A 20,741-nucleotide genomic window follows, 5' to 3' on the forward strand; every position below is an offset into this window, starting at 1 on the left:
ACTTTATGCAGGTGTCTTGAAGAATGAGTACAGGGTTCATTGAGGGAGAGGAGGGAACCAAAGGAGAGAAGGCCAGTGACTGCAAGGAGGTGCTTGCTTACTTTCTTGCTTGCTTATGTATTTATTAATTTAGAGACAGAGTCTCATTTTGTCACTGTACTCCAGTGACATGATCGTGAGTCTGTGAAATCTCAACTGCCTTCAGCTGAAACTTCTACTGAAACTATGAAAAAGCCCTAAGGAGACTGAGGCAGGAGAATTGCCTGAACCCAGGAGGCGGAGGTTGCGGTGAGCCGACATCGCGCCATGGCACTCCAGCCTGGGTAACAAGACTGAAACTCCGTCTCAAAAAAAAAAAAAAAAAGAAAAAGAAAAAGCCCTTAGGCCTTCCAAAAGAGTTTGAGACTATATACTATAACCCTCTCTACTATTTTTCCTTAATATTTTTGCTACCGTCCTGAGTGAATTCCCACAGTGATGTCTACATGTAGAACTAAGATCCTGGCCAGGTGTGGGGGCTCATGCCTGTAATCTCAGCACTTTGGGAGGCCGAGGCAGGCAGATCGCCTAAGGTCAGGAGTTTGAGACCAGCCTGGCCAACATGGTGAAACTCAATCTCTACTAAAAATACAAAAATTAGCCAGGTGTGGTGGCAGGCACCTGCAATCCCAGCTACTGGAGAGGTTGAGGCAGGAGAATTGCTTGAACCCGGGAGGCAGAGGTTGCAGTGAGCTGAGATTGCGCCATTGTACTCCAGCCTGGGTGACAGAGCAAGACTTGCCTCAAAAAAAAAACAACTAAGATCCTGATTACTTAATCGGTGTTTGGCTAGAGGCATAGAATTTCAGTCTTGACTGTGTGAATTTAATTTCTGGTTTTATTGGCTGCAGAGCAAACATCTCCAGCAGAGATGACCTATCCCTAAAATGTAGGAAATACCTGTGTAACCTAACACCCGCCATAAAAAGTTTCATAGTAGAGGCCAAACATTTTGAAAGTCTTATTAAATACATACATCTATCATAAAGCACTGTAGGTTTATGATAGATGTGTGTTATTTCACCTGGCTGAAGTGAGTTGAAATAATCTGGACTATTGTGCAATATATAAACATGTGAAAAACAGTTAACGTCTTTTTATTTTACTTAATACTATTTAACTTACGTTTGTTTGTTTGATGTTTGGATAAAGCTCCTAAAATGCTTTAGGAACAGATTATACTTTTCTGGTGCCGTTTTCAAGTTTTCTGTGAAAGTTCTGTTTTCTATGAAGTTGCCGTCAGGAGGATAGGAAGTAAATATTTATTTATAGTAGAACTTTTTTTTTTTTCTGTTTTTGAGAGAAGTGTCATTCTGTCGCCCAGGCTGGAGTGCAGTGGCGCGATCTCAACTCACTGCAACTTCCGCCTCCCAGGTTCAAGCGATTCTTGTGCCTTAGCCACCTGAGTAGCTTGGACTACAGGCACCTGCCACCACACCCAGCTAATTTTTATTTTGGCGGGGGGAACGGAGTTTCACTCTTCTCATTGCACACAGGCTGGAGTGCAATGATGTGATCTCAGCTTACCTGCAACGGAGTTTCACTCTTGTCACCCAGGCGGCAGTGCAATGGCTCTATCTCAGCTTACTGCAACCTCCACCTCCTGGGTTCAGGTGATTCTCCTTCCTCAGTCTCCTGAGTAGCTGGGATTGCAGGCATTTGTCACCTCGCCCAGCTAATTTTTGCATTTTCAGTAGAGACAGGGTTTCACCACCTTGGCCAGGCTGGTCTCAAACTCCTGACCTCAGTTGATGCGTCCACCTCGGCTTCTCAGTGTGCTGGGATTACAAGCGTGAGCCAATGCACCCGGCCCTAATGGAATATTTATTTGTTTCTGGTAGCATAGTTCTCTTGGTAATGGTTACTAGGAGGGCCAAGAACCATGATTATAATCAATTAATCAGGTTAAAATCAGAAGTTACAATCAGAATTCTAAGTATGTGTTCATGAACTAGTAAAATGTTACCCACTTAGGGAGTGTTAAGCTTTTTATTTTCTCCCTGTAACGGTGAGGAGATTGCTGAAAATCTCTGAAGCAGGAATATAACAAGACGTTTGAGAGCTCTAAATTCTCTGCTGTCTCACCCTAAGGAATGATTGGCAGCATCCTCTATGCTAGGCACAGAACAATTCAGGAGGAATTGTAAAAAGAGCTTATGAACCACATTCGAAGCTAGTCTATTCAGTTCCCATTCAAAATAAATATGCAACTGTAATTGAATTTATGGTGATTTGGTCTGTATTCTAAAATTAAAAATGGCTTCTGGGGGATTTTCACATAGGGGTATATTTATAATTTTCTTCGTGCTTTGCAGTTAAAAATACGTAATGAAAATGTTTTATTTTTGTAGTTCCTCTGTTAGAATTTTCTAATTTTAAGCACTTTCATTTTTCCTAAAGAAGGCACTTTGGAGCACATAAAAGAAAATGCATTTAGAAATAGAACATAGAAAATATTTATTAATCAAATAAAATGTTTTCTTAGTGTGCTGTATTTTTTTTTAAGTGGAATGTATCATTTACTTGTTACACATCTTGTTCCAGAAAGGATTTGTAATGCCTTACAAAGATACATATGATGTACTGTTGGTAACAGAGATAAGTGGGTGAAGAATTCAGGACTGAGGGGAAATGAAAATGGAAACAGGAATGAGCTGTTTATACAGAGCACTTGGACTGAAGTCTTACATTAGAGGGCCACAAATTTGGCTTTGCTTTTGAGTAGCCAATTCAGAGAGAAATACAATCAGTTACATGGTTCAGTGACCATAAGAGATCAGTTTCTCCTTTGGATTCCCAGAGACACTTTACAATATGCGTTTCAAAGGGCCATGTGTTGAGTTGTACTTTATGTTTTAGTAAAACTCCTCATTGCCTTATTGTATAAGACAGTGACATACATCAAAACATTCTGTAAAAGCATTTCTCTTACCTGCAAAATACCGTGATCCGAGAACTTAGATCTCTAGACTGATTAAAGGATCTGTTTTAGATTATCTAGGTAAGTAGGTGGGTTGCACATTCCTCAGCTCCCTTCCATACTTTCTCTGTGGATCTTTTGTAACGAATGTATCAGCAGTCGGGTCTGTGTTTGTGCCTCCTGACAAGCTCCTTGAGTACATCTGTTTTCTGTTGTTGGTGAATCGTGGAGTCATATGTTTTAACAGGTGTGCTTTGTCATAGGGGTGTCACTGTGGAAGAATCTGACAAGGGCGCATCTTTGTTTGTTTGTTTGGAAGAAAATCACTTTAATTAACGCAAAGAATAAATTCATAACAGCTAGTTTAAGGATGCCACACAAACATCTACCCAGCTCCAAATTTGGTACCATCTTAATGAAACTGCAACTGAAATACCCTGTTCAGTTGCAGTTCTGAAGCAGGAAAGCTATGACAGAGGAGAGGTTTACTTGGTGATCACACTTCTTATGCTAAATAACTGGTTATGAGAGCTGATTTTCCAGTTCTCTAATTTGAACTTCCTGATTAGACCAATCTGTTTGCAAGTCTGCACTGTTTCAGCACCTCATTGAAACCCTCACAGAGCTTCTGTCACCCCGCTTCTGGGCACACCCCAAAATATTTTATATCGTATGAGCAAGGCCACTATTGTGGTGCCGGCTGGGCTCCTTGAGGCTCCTGGTAAGTGATATCAGGCCTTGAGGCTCAGCATGACTTCCTCCACTGAAGCCGCGCTGGTGGCATGACCCAGTGTATGTCTGACAGGGGAACATATTTGAATGAAATCCACCTCACCTCTATACAGAGATGGGCTGAGGGAATACCAGACAGAAGATTCATTTCTAGAAGTAGGTTGTGGGATGTGAGTGCCAGCACAGAGAGCATTGGCTTAGAAAGCCCAGGCCTATGATTTATTTTTAACGTGGGAACAGACCCACTCATCTGAGATGAAATGTCCAGTAAGTTGTTTTATCTGTATTTTGCTCCAGCTGAAGAGTTGCACTTTCAAAAAGTAATAATGGTTCAAATTTATCAAATGCTAGCAGGAGCCAGGCATCGTGCTAATGGAGAGAGACCATCCCTATCCACCCCTACTCGGTAAACAGTGGGTAAAGCTGTTCTTGCCTAAATATAGTTATTGTAATGCTGTGTTTCCTTAATTGTATATCCATAAAGCTTTTGACATTGTTACCTAAATGTGTTTCTAAAAAAGGAGTTGTGCTGGTGACCAAAGTTTTGAATAGAATATTGTAAGAAAGTAAATACAAAGTATGAAAACAAAAAACAGAACCAGGCGAGGTGTTGAACACCTGTAGTACCAGCTACTTGGGAGGCTGAGGCAGGAGGATTGCTGGAGATCAGGTGTTAGAGGCTGTAGTGTGCTATGATTGTGTCTGTAAAGAGCCACAACACTGTATCCTGGGCAACAAAGCAAGACTCTGTCTCTTTGAAAAAAAAAACAAAAACAAAAAAACGGGGCCAGGCGCGGTGGCTCACGACTGTAATCCCAGCACTTTTGGAGGACGAGGCGGGTGGATCATGAGATCAGATCGAGACCCTCCTGGTCAACATGGTTAAACCCCGTCTCTACTAAAAATGCAAAAAATTAGCTGGGCATGGTGTTGCGTGCCTGTAATTTCAGCTACTCAGGAGGCTGAAGCAGGCGAATTGCCTGAACCCAGGAGGCAGAGGTTGCGGTGAGCCGAGATCGCGCCATTGCACTCCAGCCTGGGTAACAAGAGTAAAACTCCGTCTCAAAAAAAAAAACTTAAAAAAAAAAAAAAGAAAAACAAAATATAAGCTAATAAAATAGAATGTCTAAAATTTATAACTGATGCCTGACGAGATAATATGCTTGGCTCCTGTTTAGCACGTTGGATTATATTTTTATTTGTGTAAATTGTTTGGCCATTGCAGTTGAGGTTGTAGTGAGATAAGCATGTAGATTTTATTTGTCTAGGATTTTAAGTGTTGTATAGTCATGAATGGACACTTTTTAATACCATTTATGAGAACTCCAGTGGCAAAGTGCTTTCATACCCATATGCCAACTGCTGATGCTTCTTTAAAACATTGTTATGATGTTGCCTGGAAATACAATGTCTCATGACAGAAACAGTACTGAAATTCAGTATTTAAGTTCTTTAAATATCAGCTATATTGAGTAGACACTACTTTCTCTCAAGAGCCTAGTTTTGGTTTTTGACATATTAGGAAACAAATTGCAGACACAGTTTTTTCATTACCTGTAAGAGCACTTAAAGGATGTAAGCTGTTTCCTTAAAGAGAAATTTTTGCCTTTTCAATACTTCTGTCTAGTAACTCAGTGCATCAAAAGATATACATTTTTTTTTGCTGGGTGTGGTGGCTCACGCCTGTAATCCCAGCACTTTGGGTGGCCAAGGTGGGCAGATCACCTGAGGTCGGGAGTTTGAGACTAGCCTGGCCAACATGGAGAAACCTTGTCTCTACTAAAAATATAAAATTAGCCGGGCGTGGTGGCGCATGCCTGTCATCCTGGCTACTCGGGAGGCTGAGGCAGGAGAATCACTTAAACCCGGTAAGTGGAGGTTGCAGGGAGCCAAGATCACCCATTGCACCCCAGCCTGGGCAACAAGAGTGAAACTCCGTCTCAAAATAAATAAATAAATAATCAATGATATACTTTGTTCTAGTGCTGTAAATATATTGGTACATTTAAGTATACTATACACATAAAATGGTGCTTGAGAAATAAGTTGAAATTGTTTTGAGGTTCTTCAGATTCTGACAGAAAAACTGGTTAGCTGGTTGGACTACAGGTCCAACCAGTTCCAGCCCCAAACGTAGGCAGTAGTGATTTTGATAGCCATTCTGCCATTTAGTTCATTGAAACAGAAAGATTTCAGTTTCATTCTTCAGTGAATGCTTTACGCATATTTGGAGAAGAATCTGACATAAAAAGACGACTCTTCTGTGTGTGTTCTGCTGTTAAATACACCCTTTGAATTCTTTTAGTAATACTTTTCGGATCTAGAATTTCAGTTTGACCCTTATAAATTCTAATTCGCAGTTGAAATTCTTATTCATTTGGTTTTTTTTTTTGAGACAGAGTCTCTGTCTCCCAGGCTGGAGTGCAGTGGTGCCGTCTCAGCTCATTGCAACCTCTGCCTCCCATCCCAAGTTCAAGCAATTCTCTGCCTTAGCCTCGCAAGTAACTGGGATTACAGGTGCCTGCCACCATACCCAACTAATTTTGTATTTTTAGTCAAAACGGGGTTTCACCATATTGTCCAGGCTATTCTTGAACTCCTGACCTCGTGATCCACACACCTCAGCCACCCAAAGTGCTGGGATTACAGGCGTGAGCCACTGAACCTGGCCGAAATTCTTAATCTTTTTATATGTTTTCTCTCTTTCTTTTTTCTTTTTTGAGAAAGAGTCTCGCTTTGTCGCCAAGGCGGGAGTGCAGTGGTGTGAACTTGGCTCACTGCAACCTCCACCTCCCAGGTCAAGCAATTCTCCCGCCTTAGCCTCATGAGTAGCTGGGACTACAGACATTCGCCACCACACCTGGCTAACTTTTTTATTTTTAGTAGAGACAGGGTTTCACCATGTTAGGCTGGCTGGTCTCAAACTCTGACCTCAAGTGATGCGCCCACTCTAGCCTTCCAAAGTGTTGGTATTACAGGCATGAGCCACTGTGCCTGGCCTTTCCTCTTTTTTCTATTTTTAAAAACATACTTACCATTAAATAAGTCTTCCTGGTAAAATCAAGCATAAATCATGTGAGCCTCTGTTTCTGTTATCTGCTTTTCCTGTTGGTTTTTAGTTATCTGAATGTGAGGCACTGTGAATACAGTAAGGGTCTGGATGTATTCTGGATGTATTTTAGGGAAGAAATTACTCTTCCTTTTGCTAGGCAGGTAGTGTGAGGGCTGATCACCTAATACTGCTAGGGACTGAGCTGAGGGTTGAGGCTGTGTTGCAGGTTGGATGAGGCTGCGTTTTGTTCTGATTTGCCCTTACTCCTAGCAGGTACCCACCTAAGGCTTTCAGTGATAGCCAGTCTTGTGAGTTTATAGGAGTTCCTCCCCAACAAGCGGGGAGTCATATTTGTCTCTTGAGGACAGTTCACTCTTGATTTTCAGAGGCTTGCAGTTTTGTTTTGAAGCCTTCCCTATGTGGGTGCAGAATTTGGGCTGTGTCTTCAGGGGAAAACCAGCCTCGTGTTAAGCCCAACCAGCCTTGCGTTAAGCCCAGATTTTGACTCATTTGACTGGGCCCTTGAGCCACAAAAGTCATAATCTTGGGCTGGGCACATTGGCTCACACCTGTGATCCCAGCACTATGGGAGGCCAAGGTGGGAGGATCACTTGAGCCCAGGAGTTCAAGACCAGCCTGGGCAACAAAGACCCCATCTATCTTTAAAAATAAACAAACAAACAAAAAAAATCAGCCAAGTGTGGTGACATGAACTAATGGTACCAGCTCCTCAGGAGGCTGAGGCTCAAGGTTACTTGAGCCCAGGTGTTCAAGGAGTGCAGTGAACCATGATTGTGCCACTGCACTCCAGCCTGGGTGACAGTGAGACTCTGTCTTAGTTAAAAAAAAAAAGTCTTGATTTTTATCTCTTCCAGAAGCTCTCTCATGGTTCCTCTGCCTCAGCAAAATCTGGTTTCTTGGCCTTTGATCTGAGAATAAGCAAATGCACTAGGGAAACAAGTGTTTGTAGAATGTCATCTCATCTCTGAAGTTTCTCTTTTTCTAGAATCTAGATGCTTCTAGTATAGTGTGTCTTGTTCCCTGCAGGAGTGTTGGTCAGCCACAAGCTACTCTGTCATATTCAGAAAAGGGAGTCTCCCATTAGGAATGAAGTTGTGAGAAGAAACAGACCTTTTCACAATTGTGGTGTTTTCTTTATAGCAGTGGTTCTCAAAGGTAGTTCCTAGCAGTATTACCTGGAAACTTATTAAATTCGAACTCTCAGGCCCTATCCCAGCTGAATCAGAAACTCTGGGGTGGGACCCAGCACTCTGTGTTTTAACTAGTCTTCCAAGTGATACTGATGTGCACTAGAATCTGAGAACCGCTGCTTCTCAAGTTACTTGTTTGCTATTTAATTTTTTACTCCCACCTTTACTGGGCCCTGGAGATTGTGTAAGGGACACAAGTGAAAGAACGCTGTCTCTGCAGGTACTTTGTCAGTTTTCTGATGAATCATTGGAGAAACTTAGAAAATATCTGTTGAGTACCTGCTCAGTTCCTGGCACTGTGGTAAGAGCATGGGGTGGACATGTAAGCAAGTCATTGTAATAGGATGTGAGTATTATAATGGCTGTATTTATAAAAAGCTACAGGAACGGGAGAGAGAGTTATCCTGTCAGTGGGGAAGATGGAGTCAGATGTCACTCGATCTTTGAACAGGGTATGATTTGAAGGTGAACAGACAGAATGGTATTCTAAGTGGGTTCATAAATAGGATAACCATGCAATTTATTACCCAAAGGAGGTCACTTTTGAGACTCAAAGGGGTTGCTTTTAGGCCAGGACTGTTACTTGCTAACTGGGGTGTATGATTGCCCTATTTGTAAAGAACAAGTAATGCTATGAACCCACAGTTCGATGTCAATTTGTGGAAAACTCATTTCTTCTAATTATTTGTAGAGTTTACAGCAATTCTTACTGGATGGTATATGTTTTTTCCTAGGGCTGCTGTAAAATATTACAGGCATACTTTGGAGATATTACAAGTTTGGTTCTACACCACTGCAATAAAGTGAGTCAACTCATTTTTGGGTTACCCAGTACATGTAAAAGTTGTATTTTGGGCCAGACTCCCTCTGCATCTGTGTTTCAGTTGGGGTTGGGTAATCTTCCTTACAGTTTGAAGAGCTCCCTCTGCTATTTCTTCCAGTGTATGCCTTCCCATAACAGTTTTTTCCTCATCTGAAAATGTATATTTTGCCATCTTTTTTTTTTTGGAGACAGAGTCTTGTTTTGTTGCCCAGGCTGGAGTGCAATGGCACAGTCTCAGCTCACCGCAACCTCTGCCTCCCAGGTTCAAGTGATTTTCCTGCCTTAGCCTCCGAGTAGCTGGGACTACAGGCGTGTGCCACCACGCCTGGCTGATTTTTTGTATTTTTAGTAGAGATGGCGTTTGACCATGTTAGCTAGGATAGTGTTGGTCTCCTGACTTCGTGATCCGCCCACCTTGGCCTCCCAAAGTTCTGGGATTATAGACATGAGCCACCGCGCCCAGCCTTTATCATCATGTTTTTTTTTTTTGAGATGGAGTTTTGCTTTTGTTGCCCAGGCTGGAGTGCAATGGTGCAATCTTGGCTCACTACAACCTCCATTTCCCAGATTCAAGTGGTTCTCTTGCCTTAGCCTCCTGAGTAGCTGGGATTATAGGCATGTGCTACCATGCCCAGCTGATTTTGTATTTTTAGTAGAAATGGGGTTTCACCATGTTGGTCAGGCTAGTCTCAAACTCCTGACCTCATGTGATGCACCGACCTCGGCCTCCCAAAGTGCTGGGATTACAGGCGTGAGCCCCTGCACCCGGCCTGCCATCATTTTTTTAAAGGAAATGGTCACTGAGCACTGATGCTAGGTGGGCAGGTTTTTTCTTTCAGCTTTTTTTTTTTTAAGCCATCATACTTTAGAACCTTGAGCACTGTTATCTTCTGGCTTTTATTATTTCTGTTGAGAATTTAGGCCGGGTGTGGTGGCTTACACCTGTAATCCCGTACTTTGGAAGGCCACAGCAGGTGGATCACATGAGCCCAGGAGTTCCAGACCAGCCTGGCCAACAGGGTGAGGCCCTGTCGTAACATATGGTAGCCCTTTTCAGTACAGTTGCCAGTCCAGCTCAGTTGGATTTCATTTATATATGTATCTTATATTTTAGATACAAGAGTCTTCTTAAAAGCTTAAAGCATAACATGAATATTTATTTGATTGCACCATCTAATAAATCTGAATAAATACATTTCAAGTCTAGGCATTGCCTTTTGTATTTCTCTAAACTAGTGGGCGCGTGTGTGTACGTGCGTATCACTTTACCAACATATAACCGCAGCAAGTGATTATGAATGAAATGGCTGCAACAAATCTAAAACTATGATGTGTTTTTGAGAAAAACAATACTGGGCTGAGTGAATTGGCTCATGTCAGTAATCTCAACTCTTTGGGAGGATTGCTTGAGGTTAGGAGTTCAAGACCAGCCTGAGCAATATAGTGAGATTCTGTGTCTACAAAAAAATTTCATTTTAAATTTAGCCAGGGATGGTGGTGTGCACCTGTAGTTCCAGCTACTTGGGAAGCTGAATAGGAGGATCACTTGAGCTTGGGAGGTCATTGTGATCACGTCCTTGCACTCCAGCTAGGGTTATAGAGCAAGACCCTATGTCAAAATAAAAGAAAAGAAGTGCCTTTAACAGAGACCACCTTATGTATTACAGTTTGCTGTTACTTTAGGTGGAGTTAAGAGAAATATTTTTTGGTCAGTGACTCATTGAATAAATTGACCATTTGTGTTGCTTCCCTGAGCAAGGGCATAGAGAATGGTACAAAGTAGGCTACGGCAGCCAGATTATCTTGTATGTAATTCTGAGCTATTAGTCTGAAGAATGGCATGCTCGGATTAGGGTTATAATTTGCTTAACCAAGGAGGGTGTGATTTAGTACAAAAGAAGGCTGTTGTCTAGACCTCATTCCTTAAGAATGCTGCCCTGCTCGCTCTGCACATTCCAGCAGCAATCAACTCTACATTATGTGCCAGGGACTTGATTATCATTTGGAATTATTTGTCCAGGCTAATGTTTAGTTACTTTGTTTTGTTATATTTAACATTAAAACTCTGACATTGATTCCGTGTGACATTCACATTCATTTTGGAAGCCTTGTATTTAATCATATGAAACTTGTAATCCAAGTTTCACAGATTGCAACTTCTACTAAGTGTTTTATTAGAATTATGGCGTCTTCGTACTATGAAGCTGAGGACTAGAAAGATTTATAAGAAGAGTCCAGGCGCGGTGGCTTACGCCTGTAGTTCCAACACTGGGAGGCTGAGGCGGTCAGATCACCTGAGGTCAGGAGTTCGAGACCAGCATGTTTAACATGGCAAAACCCCATCTCTACTGAAAATACAAAAATTAGCCAGGCATAGGGGCGGGCACCTGCAACCCCAGCACTCGGAAGGCTGAGGCAGGAGAATTGCTTGAACCAGGAAGGCGCAGGTGACATTGAGCGAAGATTGCACCATTGCACTCCGGCTGGGTGGCAGAGCGAGACTCCATCTCAAAAAAAAAAAAAAAATAGAATACCTGTAAATCAAAAATATAGTAATGACATAGAAAAATGAGCAAAAAACAGTTCATTTCTTCAAAGAAACTATACTAGTGCCAATAAATATCTGTAAAGATGGCTAACCTTAGGGAAATGCACATTAAAATAAATGATTTTTTTTGCCTGTCAGATTGACAAAAATTAAAGTTCAATAATGGTATATTATGAGAGCATGGGAAACCAGATTCTCATACGCTGTAGGTGGGAATGTAAATAGTATAGCCTTTTTGTCAGACCAGTTTGGTAGCATATGTCCAAATTTTAAATGTACATACCCTTTGACATTCCATTTCATTTTCTAGGAAACATTTTGCAGTCTGCTCAAGGTCATGGTCTGCCTATAACCTTGTCCTGCTTGGTCATCAAAGATTTACAAATTTTGTTAGTACTATTTCTGAATATAATAAAATACCTCATTGTCCTGTGTACTTTAGATTTTTTTTCTAGTCTCTTATTTATGTTTTGGCTACAGATAGCCTATTAAAAACTAGCTAGATGTTTGTTTATGTATTTTAAGTTTTGTTTCCTTTTTGACTTTTCCTGCTGTTTGAAACTTAGGTAACCCTCACTTCTTTAGAACTTTCATGAATAATTTTAGTTCTTTCCATTTTCTGTTTTTCTCTAAAAACTTTATTTAAGTACGCCTGTAGTTAATGTAGGGGGTATCAGATTGCTGACCAGTTACGGCGCAACACTGTTTATTGAAAATTTCCTCTTCCCTTCCTCCTTCTAACATTAAATTACTTTATATGTCATATTAGATTCATTTTTGAATTAGTCTATCCTGTAGTGGTTCGTTTGACAGGTCTTGAGTTCACACTCTTCTAACTAGTTTGCAAATAAAAATTCAGAAAATCAATCTAGAAAATAAAAAAATAATTGAGTCTGTTTATTTTTGCTGACAGAATCATTTTGTTTAGTTCCAAAAAAGCCTTGTGGGATTTTTATTGCCCTTCATAATAAACTTACACGTTTTGGAATGTGTGACATGGTTGTAACATTTTATTTTCCCTGGAGTGTGGTGCTGTGATCTTGGCTCACTGCGACCTCCACCTCCTGGGTTCAAGTGATCCTCATGCCTCAGCCTCCCAAGTAGCTGGGACTACAGGCACATGCCACCATAGCTGGCTACTTTTTTTTTTTGTATTTGTAGTAGAGATGGGGTTTCACCGTTTTAGCCAGGATGGTCTCAATCTCCTGACCTCATGATCTGCCCACCTTGGCCTCCCAAAGTCCTGGGATTATAGGCGTGAGCCACTGTGCCGGCTTGTATAACTTAGTATTTTTGTGTAGATTATAATTTTCTCACTAAAGTATTTCCTTTAAGTCTTTACATATTGATGCTATTGTGACTGAGGTCTCTTTTTATACTTTCTAACTTATTATTGTTTGGCTGTTACAAGAGTTCCACAGATTCCATGTACGTGTTTAGCTTATTTCAGAAATGTGAATTCTTTTGTGAAAGCCATTTTAAAGTTAGTTTCTCAGCATTAATAGTGTTTTAGTTTCTTGCTTTAGGCCTTCCAGATGTATAGTCATGTTTCTAATGTTACCCAGTAAACTCCACAATGACTGAAATGATTTATTTTCACTTCCATTTGTATCCCAAGTGCCTGTCATACAGTATCAATCAGTATATAAATATTTGTTGAATGAGTTTAGAGGGAACACTGTAAGAATATGTACCATATACAGCAACTGTCTCTGGATGACGACTTAAAATGTTTTTTTCTACTTGTCTAGATATATCAGGTTTTGTAAATAATGAGTCTCCTTCTCTAAAAAAAAAAGTTAAGAAAAAAAAAAAACACCCATTAAGTTTTATTTCTTAAGTGAAGTCAAAGGATAGCTTACTGTTTTGCTAGAATTGACTAGATGTTTCCTGTAAGTCCCAGATAAGTTGCCTGGAGAGAGGAATGACCTGTGAGGGCATGACACTGAACCCAGGAATAGGAAGCAAGACCCTTTTAAGAAGGATAGCAGAAAACTACTCACCTCTGCAGAGTGTTTTGGTTTTGCTTTTCTGAGACAAAACTGGTTTGCATCCAGAGCCTTAAGAAAGAACACCAATAGTTCTGCGAGCTTTATAAATACGCTTTTTACCTCTCTGGCCTTTTTAGGGTACCTGGAACTGGAGTATACCCTAGCCCTGGGACATAATTTACAGAATCCTAACTGTCCCAGCGGTAGAGATCATTTTTACTGTATCTTTTCCGATGCAAGTGGGACCAACTGAATTGTGCATTCTTTATGCCCGGGTTGCTCAATCAAGCTGCTGTTTATTGGAGTGCAGTGCTCAAACAGGAGCTGTGTGGAGTTGCTCGGCATGTGCTTACTTCCCCAGCAGTAAACTATAGCAACACGTGTGAAGTATTTTCTATTGTGAAAGCTCATGTAACCCTCAGAATCCAGGGTTTATATTGGAGGCTGGTCACATATTATATTAGTTTGTTCATTCTTACATTGCTACAAAGAAATACCTGAGACTGAGTAATTTATAAAGAAAGGAGGTTTAATTGACTCATAGTTCTGTAGGCTGTACAGGAAGTATTGTAGTTTCTGCTTCCGGGGAGGCCTCAGAAAGCTTCCAGTCATAGTGGAAAGCAAAGTGGGGGAGCAAAGCGTCTCCCATGGTGGGAGCAGGAGTAAGAAAAAAGGTGCTACACACTTATAAACAACCAGATCTCACGAGAACAGAACCACAGGTGGTGGTGCGAAACCATTCATGAGTAACTGCCCCACCTTTCACAGGCCCCACTTCCAACATTGGGAATTACAATTCAACATGAGATTTGGGTGGGGACACAGATCCAAACCATGTCACATAGGCATATATAGTCCCTTTGCAACTGACCACTGTTACAGCAACTCCAGAAGGAAAGCAGGTGTTTATCATAAATCATACGGTTTGTGCAAAATATCTAGACAAACTGGTACAGTGTGGTTCAGTACTGTAACCATATAAAACACCCTTATCATTTAGGGCATACAGCCAGTAGTACAAGACATCAGTTTCTAGGAGCTGACCAAGGACCAGTTGCAGAAGCAGGTCCATCTGAGAATAACATGTCATTTGAGCAACTCAGGCCTGCTAAGTTAACTCTGCTTACACCATTTTCCTTCCTCTCCTCTCCCTTACCTTTACCACTCTTAACCTGGAAAAAGCACTGATTTGTCCTCCATATCTATAGTTTTGTCATTTGGAAAGTTTGCATAAATCCTAGCATATGTAACCTATTAAGATGGACTTTTTTTTTTTTTTAAGATGGAGTTTTACTCTTGTTACCCAGACTGGAGTGCAGTGGCGTGATCCAACGTTTGCCTCCCGGGTTCAAGTGATTCTCCTGCCTCAGCTGGGATTACAGGCATGTGCCACCATTCCCAGCTGATTTTGTATTTTTAGTGGAGATGGGGTTTCTCCATGTTGGTTAGGCTGGTCTTAACCTCTTGACCTCAGTTGATCCTCCTGCCTCAGCCTCCCAAAGTTCTGGGATTACAGGTGTGACCCACTGTGCCCAGCCAAGATGGACTTTTTAAAAGCCTCGGCATGTTGTTTTTGAGCTTCCAGCTTTTTGCGTGTGTTACTAGTTTGTTCTTTTTAGTGTTAGGTATTCTCTTGTGTGGTCATGCCCCAGTTTGTTTAACCATGCCATAGATGCTTATTTTCCTTGTAAAGGTGGTTAGGATGTATAATTTTAACATAATGGCTAATCATTCATGGAGGAAGATACTTTAAACATTTTTAAATTAATAGAGACCCTGTCTCTTGATACTGCCCGGGTGGTCTTGAACATTTGGCTTCAAGCCATCCTCCCACCTTTGCCTCCCAAAGTGTTGAGATTGTAGGTGTGAACCATTGTGCCTGGCCCAGGGGAAGGGTTTTTGTATTTATTAAGCATTTAGTATGTATCATTGCTTTATAGCCGTGTTATTCTGTGGTCTCTACAATAACCTTATTCATTCAGTTACTGTTCTTTCAACAAAGATTTAAGAACATATGCCTGATGGTATAGGGAAAAAAATTCCTCAAACTGTGCTTTTCCTCGCACCACAGCAGTCGTCAACACTGCTGTGACCATATGTGTGGGGATTCTTCTTCCAGACACCACACCAGCTGGGTGTCTTCTAGTCCACTTCCAACATTATCTACCTGGAGATAGTGTCAGATCCCACAGGGTGAGGACTCAGTCCCCATGACTGCCCCTCCCAACCCCCACCAGGTACAACTCCGGGCCTTCAGAACTTCCGACCCGACCAGCTTCAAGTTGGAGTTCCCATGGCTCCCTTTTTACGTTCGATTAGTTTGCTGTGGGGGTTTATGGAACTCAGGGAGACACCGATTTATTACGATGAATATTGCAAAGTATCCAGATGAAGGAGAAGCTGGGAGCGAGGAATGGGGGAAGGTGCAGAGCTGCCATCCCTTCCTGGGCGAACGCCCTCTAAGAACCTCCACTGTGTTCAGTTATATGAAAGCTTCCTGGGTCCAGTTCTTGGGTTTTTATGGAGGCTTCTGACATCAGCATTCCTCCCTCAGAGCGAGGACCCTCTCTGGGGAGAGTTTAAGACCCATCATCAGAAAGGCATGATGGGGGATGGTAGGGAGTTTAATCCTGTCTTGGGGCAGGTGAGAGCAGGGCAGGAGAAAGAAAGGCTGCCCATGAGGCCTAACACACCCAATCTTATAACAAAAGCCTGGGCTGGGCGTGGTGGATCACTGGTGATCAGAAGTTGGAGACCAGTCTGGCCAACATGGTGAAACCCTGTCTCTACAAAAAATACAAAAATTAGCCGGGCATGGTGGCAGGCATCTGTAGTACCAGCTATTTGGGAGGCTGAGGCAGGAGAATTGCTTGAATCCAGGAGGCAGAGGTTGCAGTAAGCCAAGATCTCACCACCAGCTTGGGCAACAGAGCGAGACCCTGTCTCAAAAAAAGAAAAAGCCTGGGACAAGGGCTATGATAGTTACCAGCCAGGAACCGTGGACGCAAACCAATATATATATTATAACACCACACTGGTACTATTTGAGTCACTGGAAATACAACAGTGAAGGAAAACAAGGTCTCTGTCCTCAGCAAATTGCATTCTGGCAGTGAGGGAGACAGACAGCTGGGTACAGTGGCTTACGCCTGTAATCTCAGCACTTTGAGAGGCCAAGGTGAATGGATCACTTGAGGCCAGGAACTTGAGATCAGCCTGGTCAATATGGCAAAACCCCGTCTCTACAAAAAATATAAAAATTAGCCAGGCGTGGTGCTGATAAGGAAAGAGATCTTATTTTCTTCTCCATTGTTATATTTCTAGTGACTCAAAATAGTACCAGTGTGGTGTTATATATTGGTTTTTGTCCACAGTTCCTGGCTGGTAACTACCATAGCTCTTGTCCTAGGCTTTTCTTTTTCTTTTCTTTTTTTGAGTGGCCTGTAGTCTCAGCTACTCAAGAGGCTGAGGCAAGAGGATCCCTTGAGCCTGGGGAGGTTGAGTGCAGTGAGCCAAGATTGCACCACTACACTCCAGCATGGACGATAGAGCTAGACCCTGTCTGGAAAAATAAAAGAGAAAAGAAAGAAAAAGAAATAGGACAAGAAGGCCAGGCATGGTGGCTCACACCTGTAAGAAGTTCAAGACCAGCCTGAGCCACGTGGCAAGACCCCGCCTCTACCCTCTCCCCGCCAAAGAAAAATAGGAAATAGAACATGGAGAAATGACACTGGGCCCAGGATAGAGGTGAGAGGTAGGTAGGTTGGGGTAGGTCGTGTTTCGGATAGGCTAGGGAACGCCTCTGAGTCTCTGACTTGAAAGCTGAGACCTAAACAGTGAGAAGGAAACCACCATCTGGGCAGCAAGAAGCACAGCATTCCTCACACTGGAATAGCATGTGCAGAGGCGCTCCCCATGAAGGAGGGAGTGGAAAGGAGACCTATATTAGTTTTCTTTTGCTACTGTAAAGCACTGCAAGTTTAGCGGTTTAAAACAACACTCATTTATTTTTTATTTTTGTTTTTTTAAGAGACAAGGTCTCTGTTGCCCATGCTGGAGTGCTGTGGTGCAGTCATAGCTCGCTGCAGGCTCAAATTCCAGCCTCTCTAAGTTGTCCTACTTCAGCCTTCCAAAGTGCTGGGATTACAGACTTGAGCCATTGCCGCTGGTTCACAGCCCTCATTTATTATCTCAAAGTTCTGTAGATTAGAAGTCCAAGCAGGCCGGGCGCAGTGGCTCACGCCTGTAATCCCAGCACTTTGGGAGGCAGAGGTGGGTGGATCACGAGGTCAAGAGATCGACACCATCCTGGTCAACATGGTGAAACCCTGTCTCTACTAAATATACAAAAAAATTAGCTGGGCGTGGTGGCGCATGCCTGTAATCCCAGCTACTCAGGAGGCTGAGGCAGGAGAATTGCCTGAACCCAGGAGGCGGAGGTTGCGGTGAGCCGAGATCATGCCATTGCACTCCAGCCTGGGTAACGAGTGAAACTCCGTCTCAAAAAAAAAAAAAAGTCCAAACAAGCTCTGCCGAGTATTCTGAGGACCTCAGGAGGTCAGAATTAAAGTGTCGGCCAGCCTGGGTTTTTATTTGGCAGTGAGAGGGAGAATCTCCTCCCAGACACCCTCATGTTGGCAGAATTCATTTTCATGTGGTGAAGGTCTGAGATCCTAATTTCTTTGCTGGCAGTCAGCCAGAAGTCATTCTCATCTTCTAGAAGCCACTCAAATTTCTTGGCTTTTAGACTCCTCCAGCTTCAAAACCAACAATAGGGCTTTGACTCTCTCCAACTTCACATTCTGACCCTTGTTTTTTAAAAAGACAGCTTTATTGAAGTATAATTCACATACCATACAATTCTCCCTTTTAGAGTGCACAATTGACAACCATTACCACAGCCAACTTTAGAGCATTTCCATCATCTCAAAAAGAAACCCATGTGCGTTCTCTATCCCCTGTATTCCCATCCTCTCCTCCCTCAGTGCTAAGTGACCACCAGTCTATTGTCTGTCTCTCTAGATTTCCCTGGCATGGATGTTCAGATGAATGGAATCATATAATGTGTCGTCTTCTGTAACTGGCTTCTCTCACTTAGCATGTTTTCAAGGTTCACCATGTTGTAGCATATATCAATACTTCATTCCTTTTTATTACCAAAGATTCCATTTTATGGATATGCCACATTTTGTTCATTAATTCATCAGTTGATAGACATTTGGGTTGTTTCTACTCTTGGATTATTATGGATGATGCTGATATAAACATTCATATACAGGTTTCTCTGTGGACATATGTTTTTATTTATTTTAGTCTAGGAATGTAATTGCTAGGTTCTATGGTAATATTGTTTAATCATTTGAGAAACTGCCAGACCTCTCCACAATCACTGTACCATTTTACATTCCTACAAGCAGTGTATGAGGGTTCCAGTTTCCCCACATCCTTCCCAACACTTACTATTTCTGACTGTTTGGTTCAAGTCTTCCTACTGGATGTGAAGTGGCATCTTGTTGTGGTTTCGTTTTGCATTTCCTTGATGACTGATGATGTGGAACATCTTTTCACATACTCATGACTGTTTGCATGTCTTTCTGGAGAAACCTCCAGATCTTTTACCCGTTTAAAAAGTTGTTATTTTAATTACTGATTTATAAGAATTCCTCATATATTCCTGATATAAGTTCCTTATTACATAAATGACTTGTAAATATTTTCTCCCATTCTGTGGGTTCTATTTTCACTTGATAAGGTCCTCTGAAGCACAAACATTAAAATGTTGTTTTGAGTACAATTCATCTGTCTTTTGTTGCTTTTGGTGCCATATCTAAAAATCCTTTGTCAAATCCAGTATCATGAAAATTTTACCTCTGTGTTTTCTTCTCAGAGCTTTAGCTTTAGCTTTTACGTGTAGGTCTTTGATTCACTGAGTTAATTTTTATATGTGGTATGAGACGAGCATCTAACATCATTCTTTTGCATCTGGCTGTGCAGTTTTCCCAGGACTATTTGTTGAAAAAGCTCTTTTTTCTCCATTGAATGGTCTTGGTACTTTTGTGGAAAATCAGTTGACCATAGACATGTGGGTTTATTTCTGGACTCTGAATTGTATTCCGTTGATTTATGTGACTGTCCTTGTGCCAGTACCACACTGTAGTAATTAACATGGCTTTGTAGTAAATTTTGAAATCAGGAAATTAAGTTTTCTTACATTCTTTTTCAAGATTGTTTTGGTCATTCTGGGTCCTTGTTCTCTTCTGCATTTTAGGGTTCATGTGCTTTTATCAGGCCCATCTGGATAATCTCCTTATTTTCACGATTAGTAAACTTAATTATATCTGCAAAGTCTTTTTTGCAGTGTAAGGTAACATTAATCACAGGTGTAGCACCAGCGTGTGAAGGTCGTGGGGGCACAGGTCCTATGATGCTTCGTTTGGTGAAAGGTGGAAGAATATAGAAGTTGGAGAGGGAAATAGGAAAGGGAGTTGCAGAAATATTACATAGTTTGCCTAAAGTCACACTTTAGTACATGGCAGAGCTGGGGTTTAAGTGTGGATTTGACTGATCTCTGTGATTTCATGGTCCACACCAAATCAGTCTTCTTAGACTCACAGCTATTGTTATTGTTTCTGTCTAGTACATACTGAGCTTTTAATGTATGACAAGTAATTCACAACGCACTCCTTTATGTTTTTCTAGCTCTTAAAGAGCATGTGTGCAAGTCTTTTGGCATAGATAATAGGCTCTACTGTAACCAGCTTAAGAAAAAAATACCAGTTAGGGGACCAACGGGTATGACTCAGAATCTGAGGGCAGGCATGCAGCTAAACCTTAGCCAGGGATTGGAACTGGGAGATTGAAATCACTCAGGACCTGCAGGACCACCTACTTTTCTCTGCTTCTTGGTGTATGTCTATTTCACCATGTAGACTGTCCTGATACTCAGACCACTTGATGGAAGATGATTATGTCACATAGCTCCATCATGCAAGACAACAGCCCAAACTTAGTCCCATTTCCAAAACTCCAAGCAAAAGACTCTAACAGTTGGGGCAATCAGCTATGACCCTGACTTTGGGGACCATTCACCTTATACAAACATAGATGCTGCCAGCTTCTCTTTGTGGATTGAGAGGACAGTTTCCTGGGGAGGTATTTGCACATGTGCTAGGCAGACTCCCCAAACTATGTTCATGTCAGTGACATCGACTTGTACTATCATATTTATAGTACTAAATTTTCAAAAACTTAATTGATCTATGTGAAAAAATAGATATTTTCTTTTGCCCATTTCTCTTGGAAAGGAAGAAAAGGGACATCAGGATGATAATGGCAGGATTAGCTCAGACTTTCAAAATAATTTGAAAACCAGGACTTGACATACTAAATGTAGGCTTACTTGAGCCTAGTAGTTCAAGACCAGCC

General features: G+C 41.7%; 1 protein-coding gene across 19 annotated transcripts in view; it reads left to right on the top strand.

Annotated features, from left to right (window-relative positions):
- The window catches only part of RABGEF1 (RAB guanine nucleotide exchange factor 1), a 71,500-nt gene that overhangs the window by 1,482 nt on the left and 49,277 nt on the right, over positions 1 to 20,741 (top strand). For 10 of the 19 annotated variants that reach the window (XM_078353937.1, XM_078353953.1, XM_078353962.1 and 7 more), the window contains exon 2: positions 8,689 to 8,757. The exons of the other annotated variants lie outside the window; for them this stretch is intronic. Coding sequence is in view for 4 of the 10 variants with exons in the window: in XM_078353918.1 (XP_078210044.1) it covers positions 8,689 to 8,757 (69 nt within the window). In the remaining 6 variants the exon portion in view is untranslated. The remainder of the gene's footprint in view (positions 1 to 8,688; positions 8,758 to 20,741) is intronic. 19 annotated transcript variants of the gene reach the window in all.

Source organism: Callithrix jacchus, chromosome 2 (assembly GCF_049354715.1).
Source record: "Callithrix jacchus isolate 240 chromosome 2, calJac240_pri, whole genome shotgun sequence".
Lineage (NCBI taxonomy): Eukaryota > Metazoa > Chordata > Mammalia > Primates > Cebidae > Callithrix > Callithrix jacchus.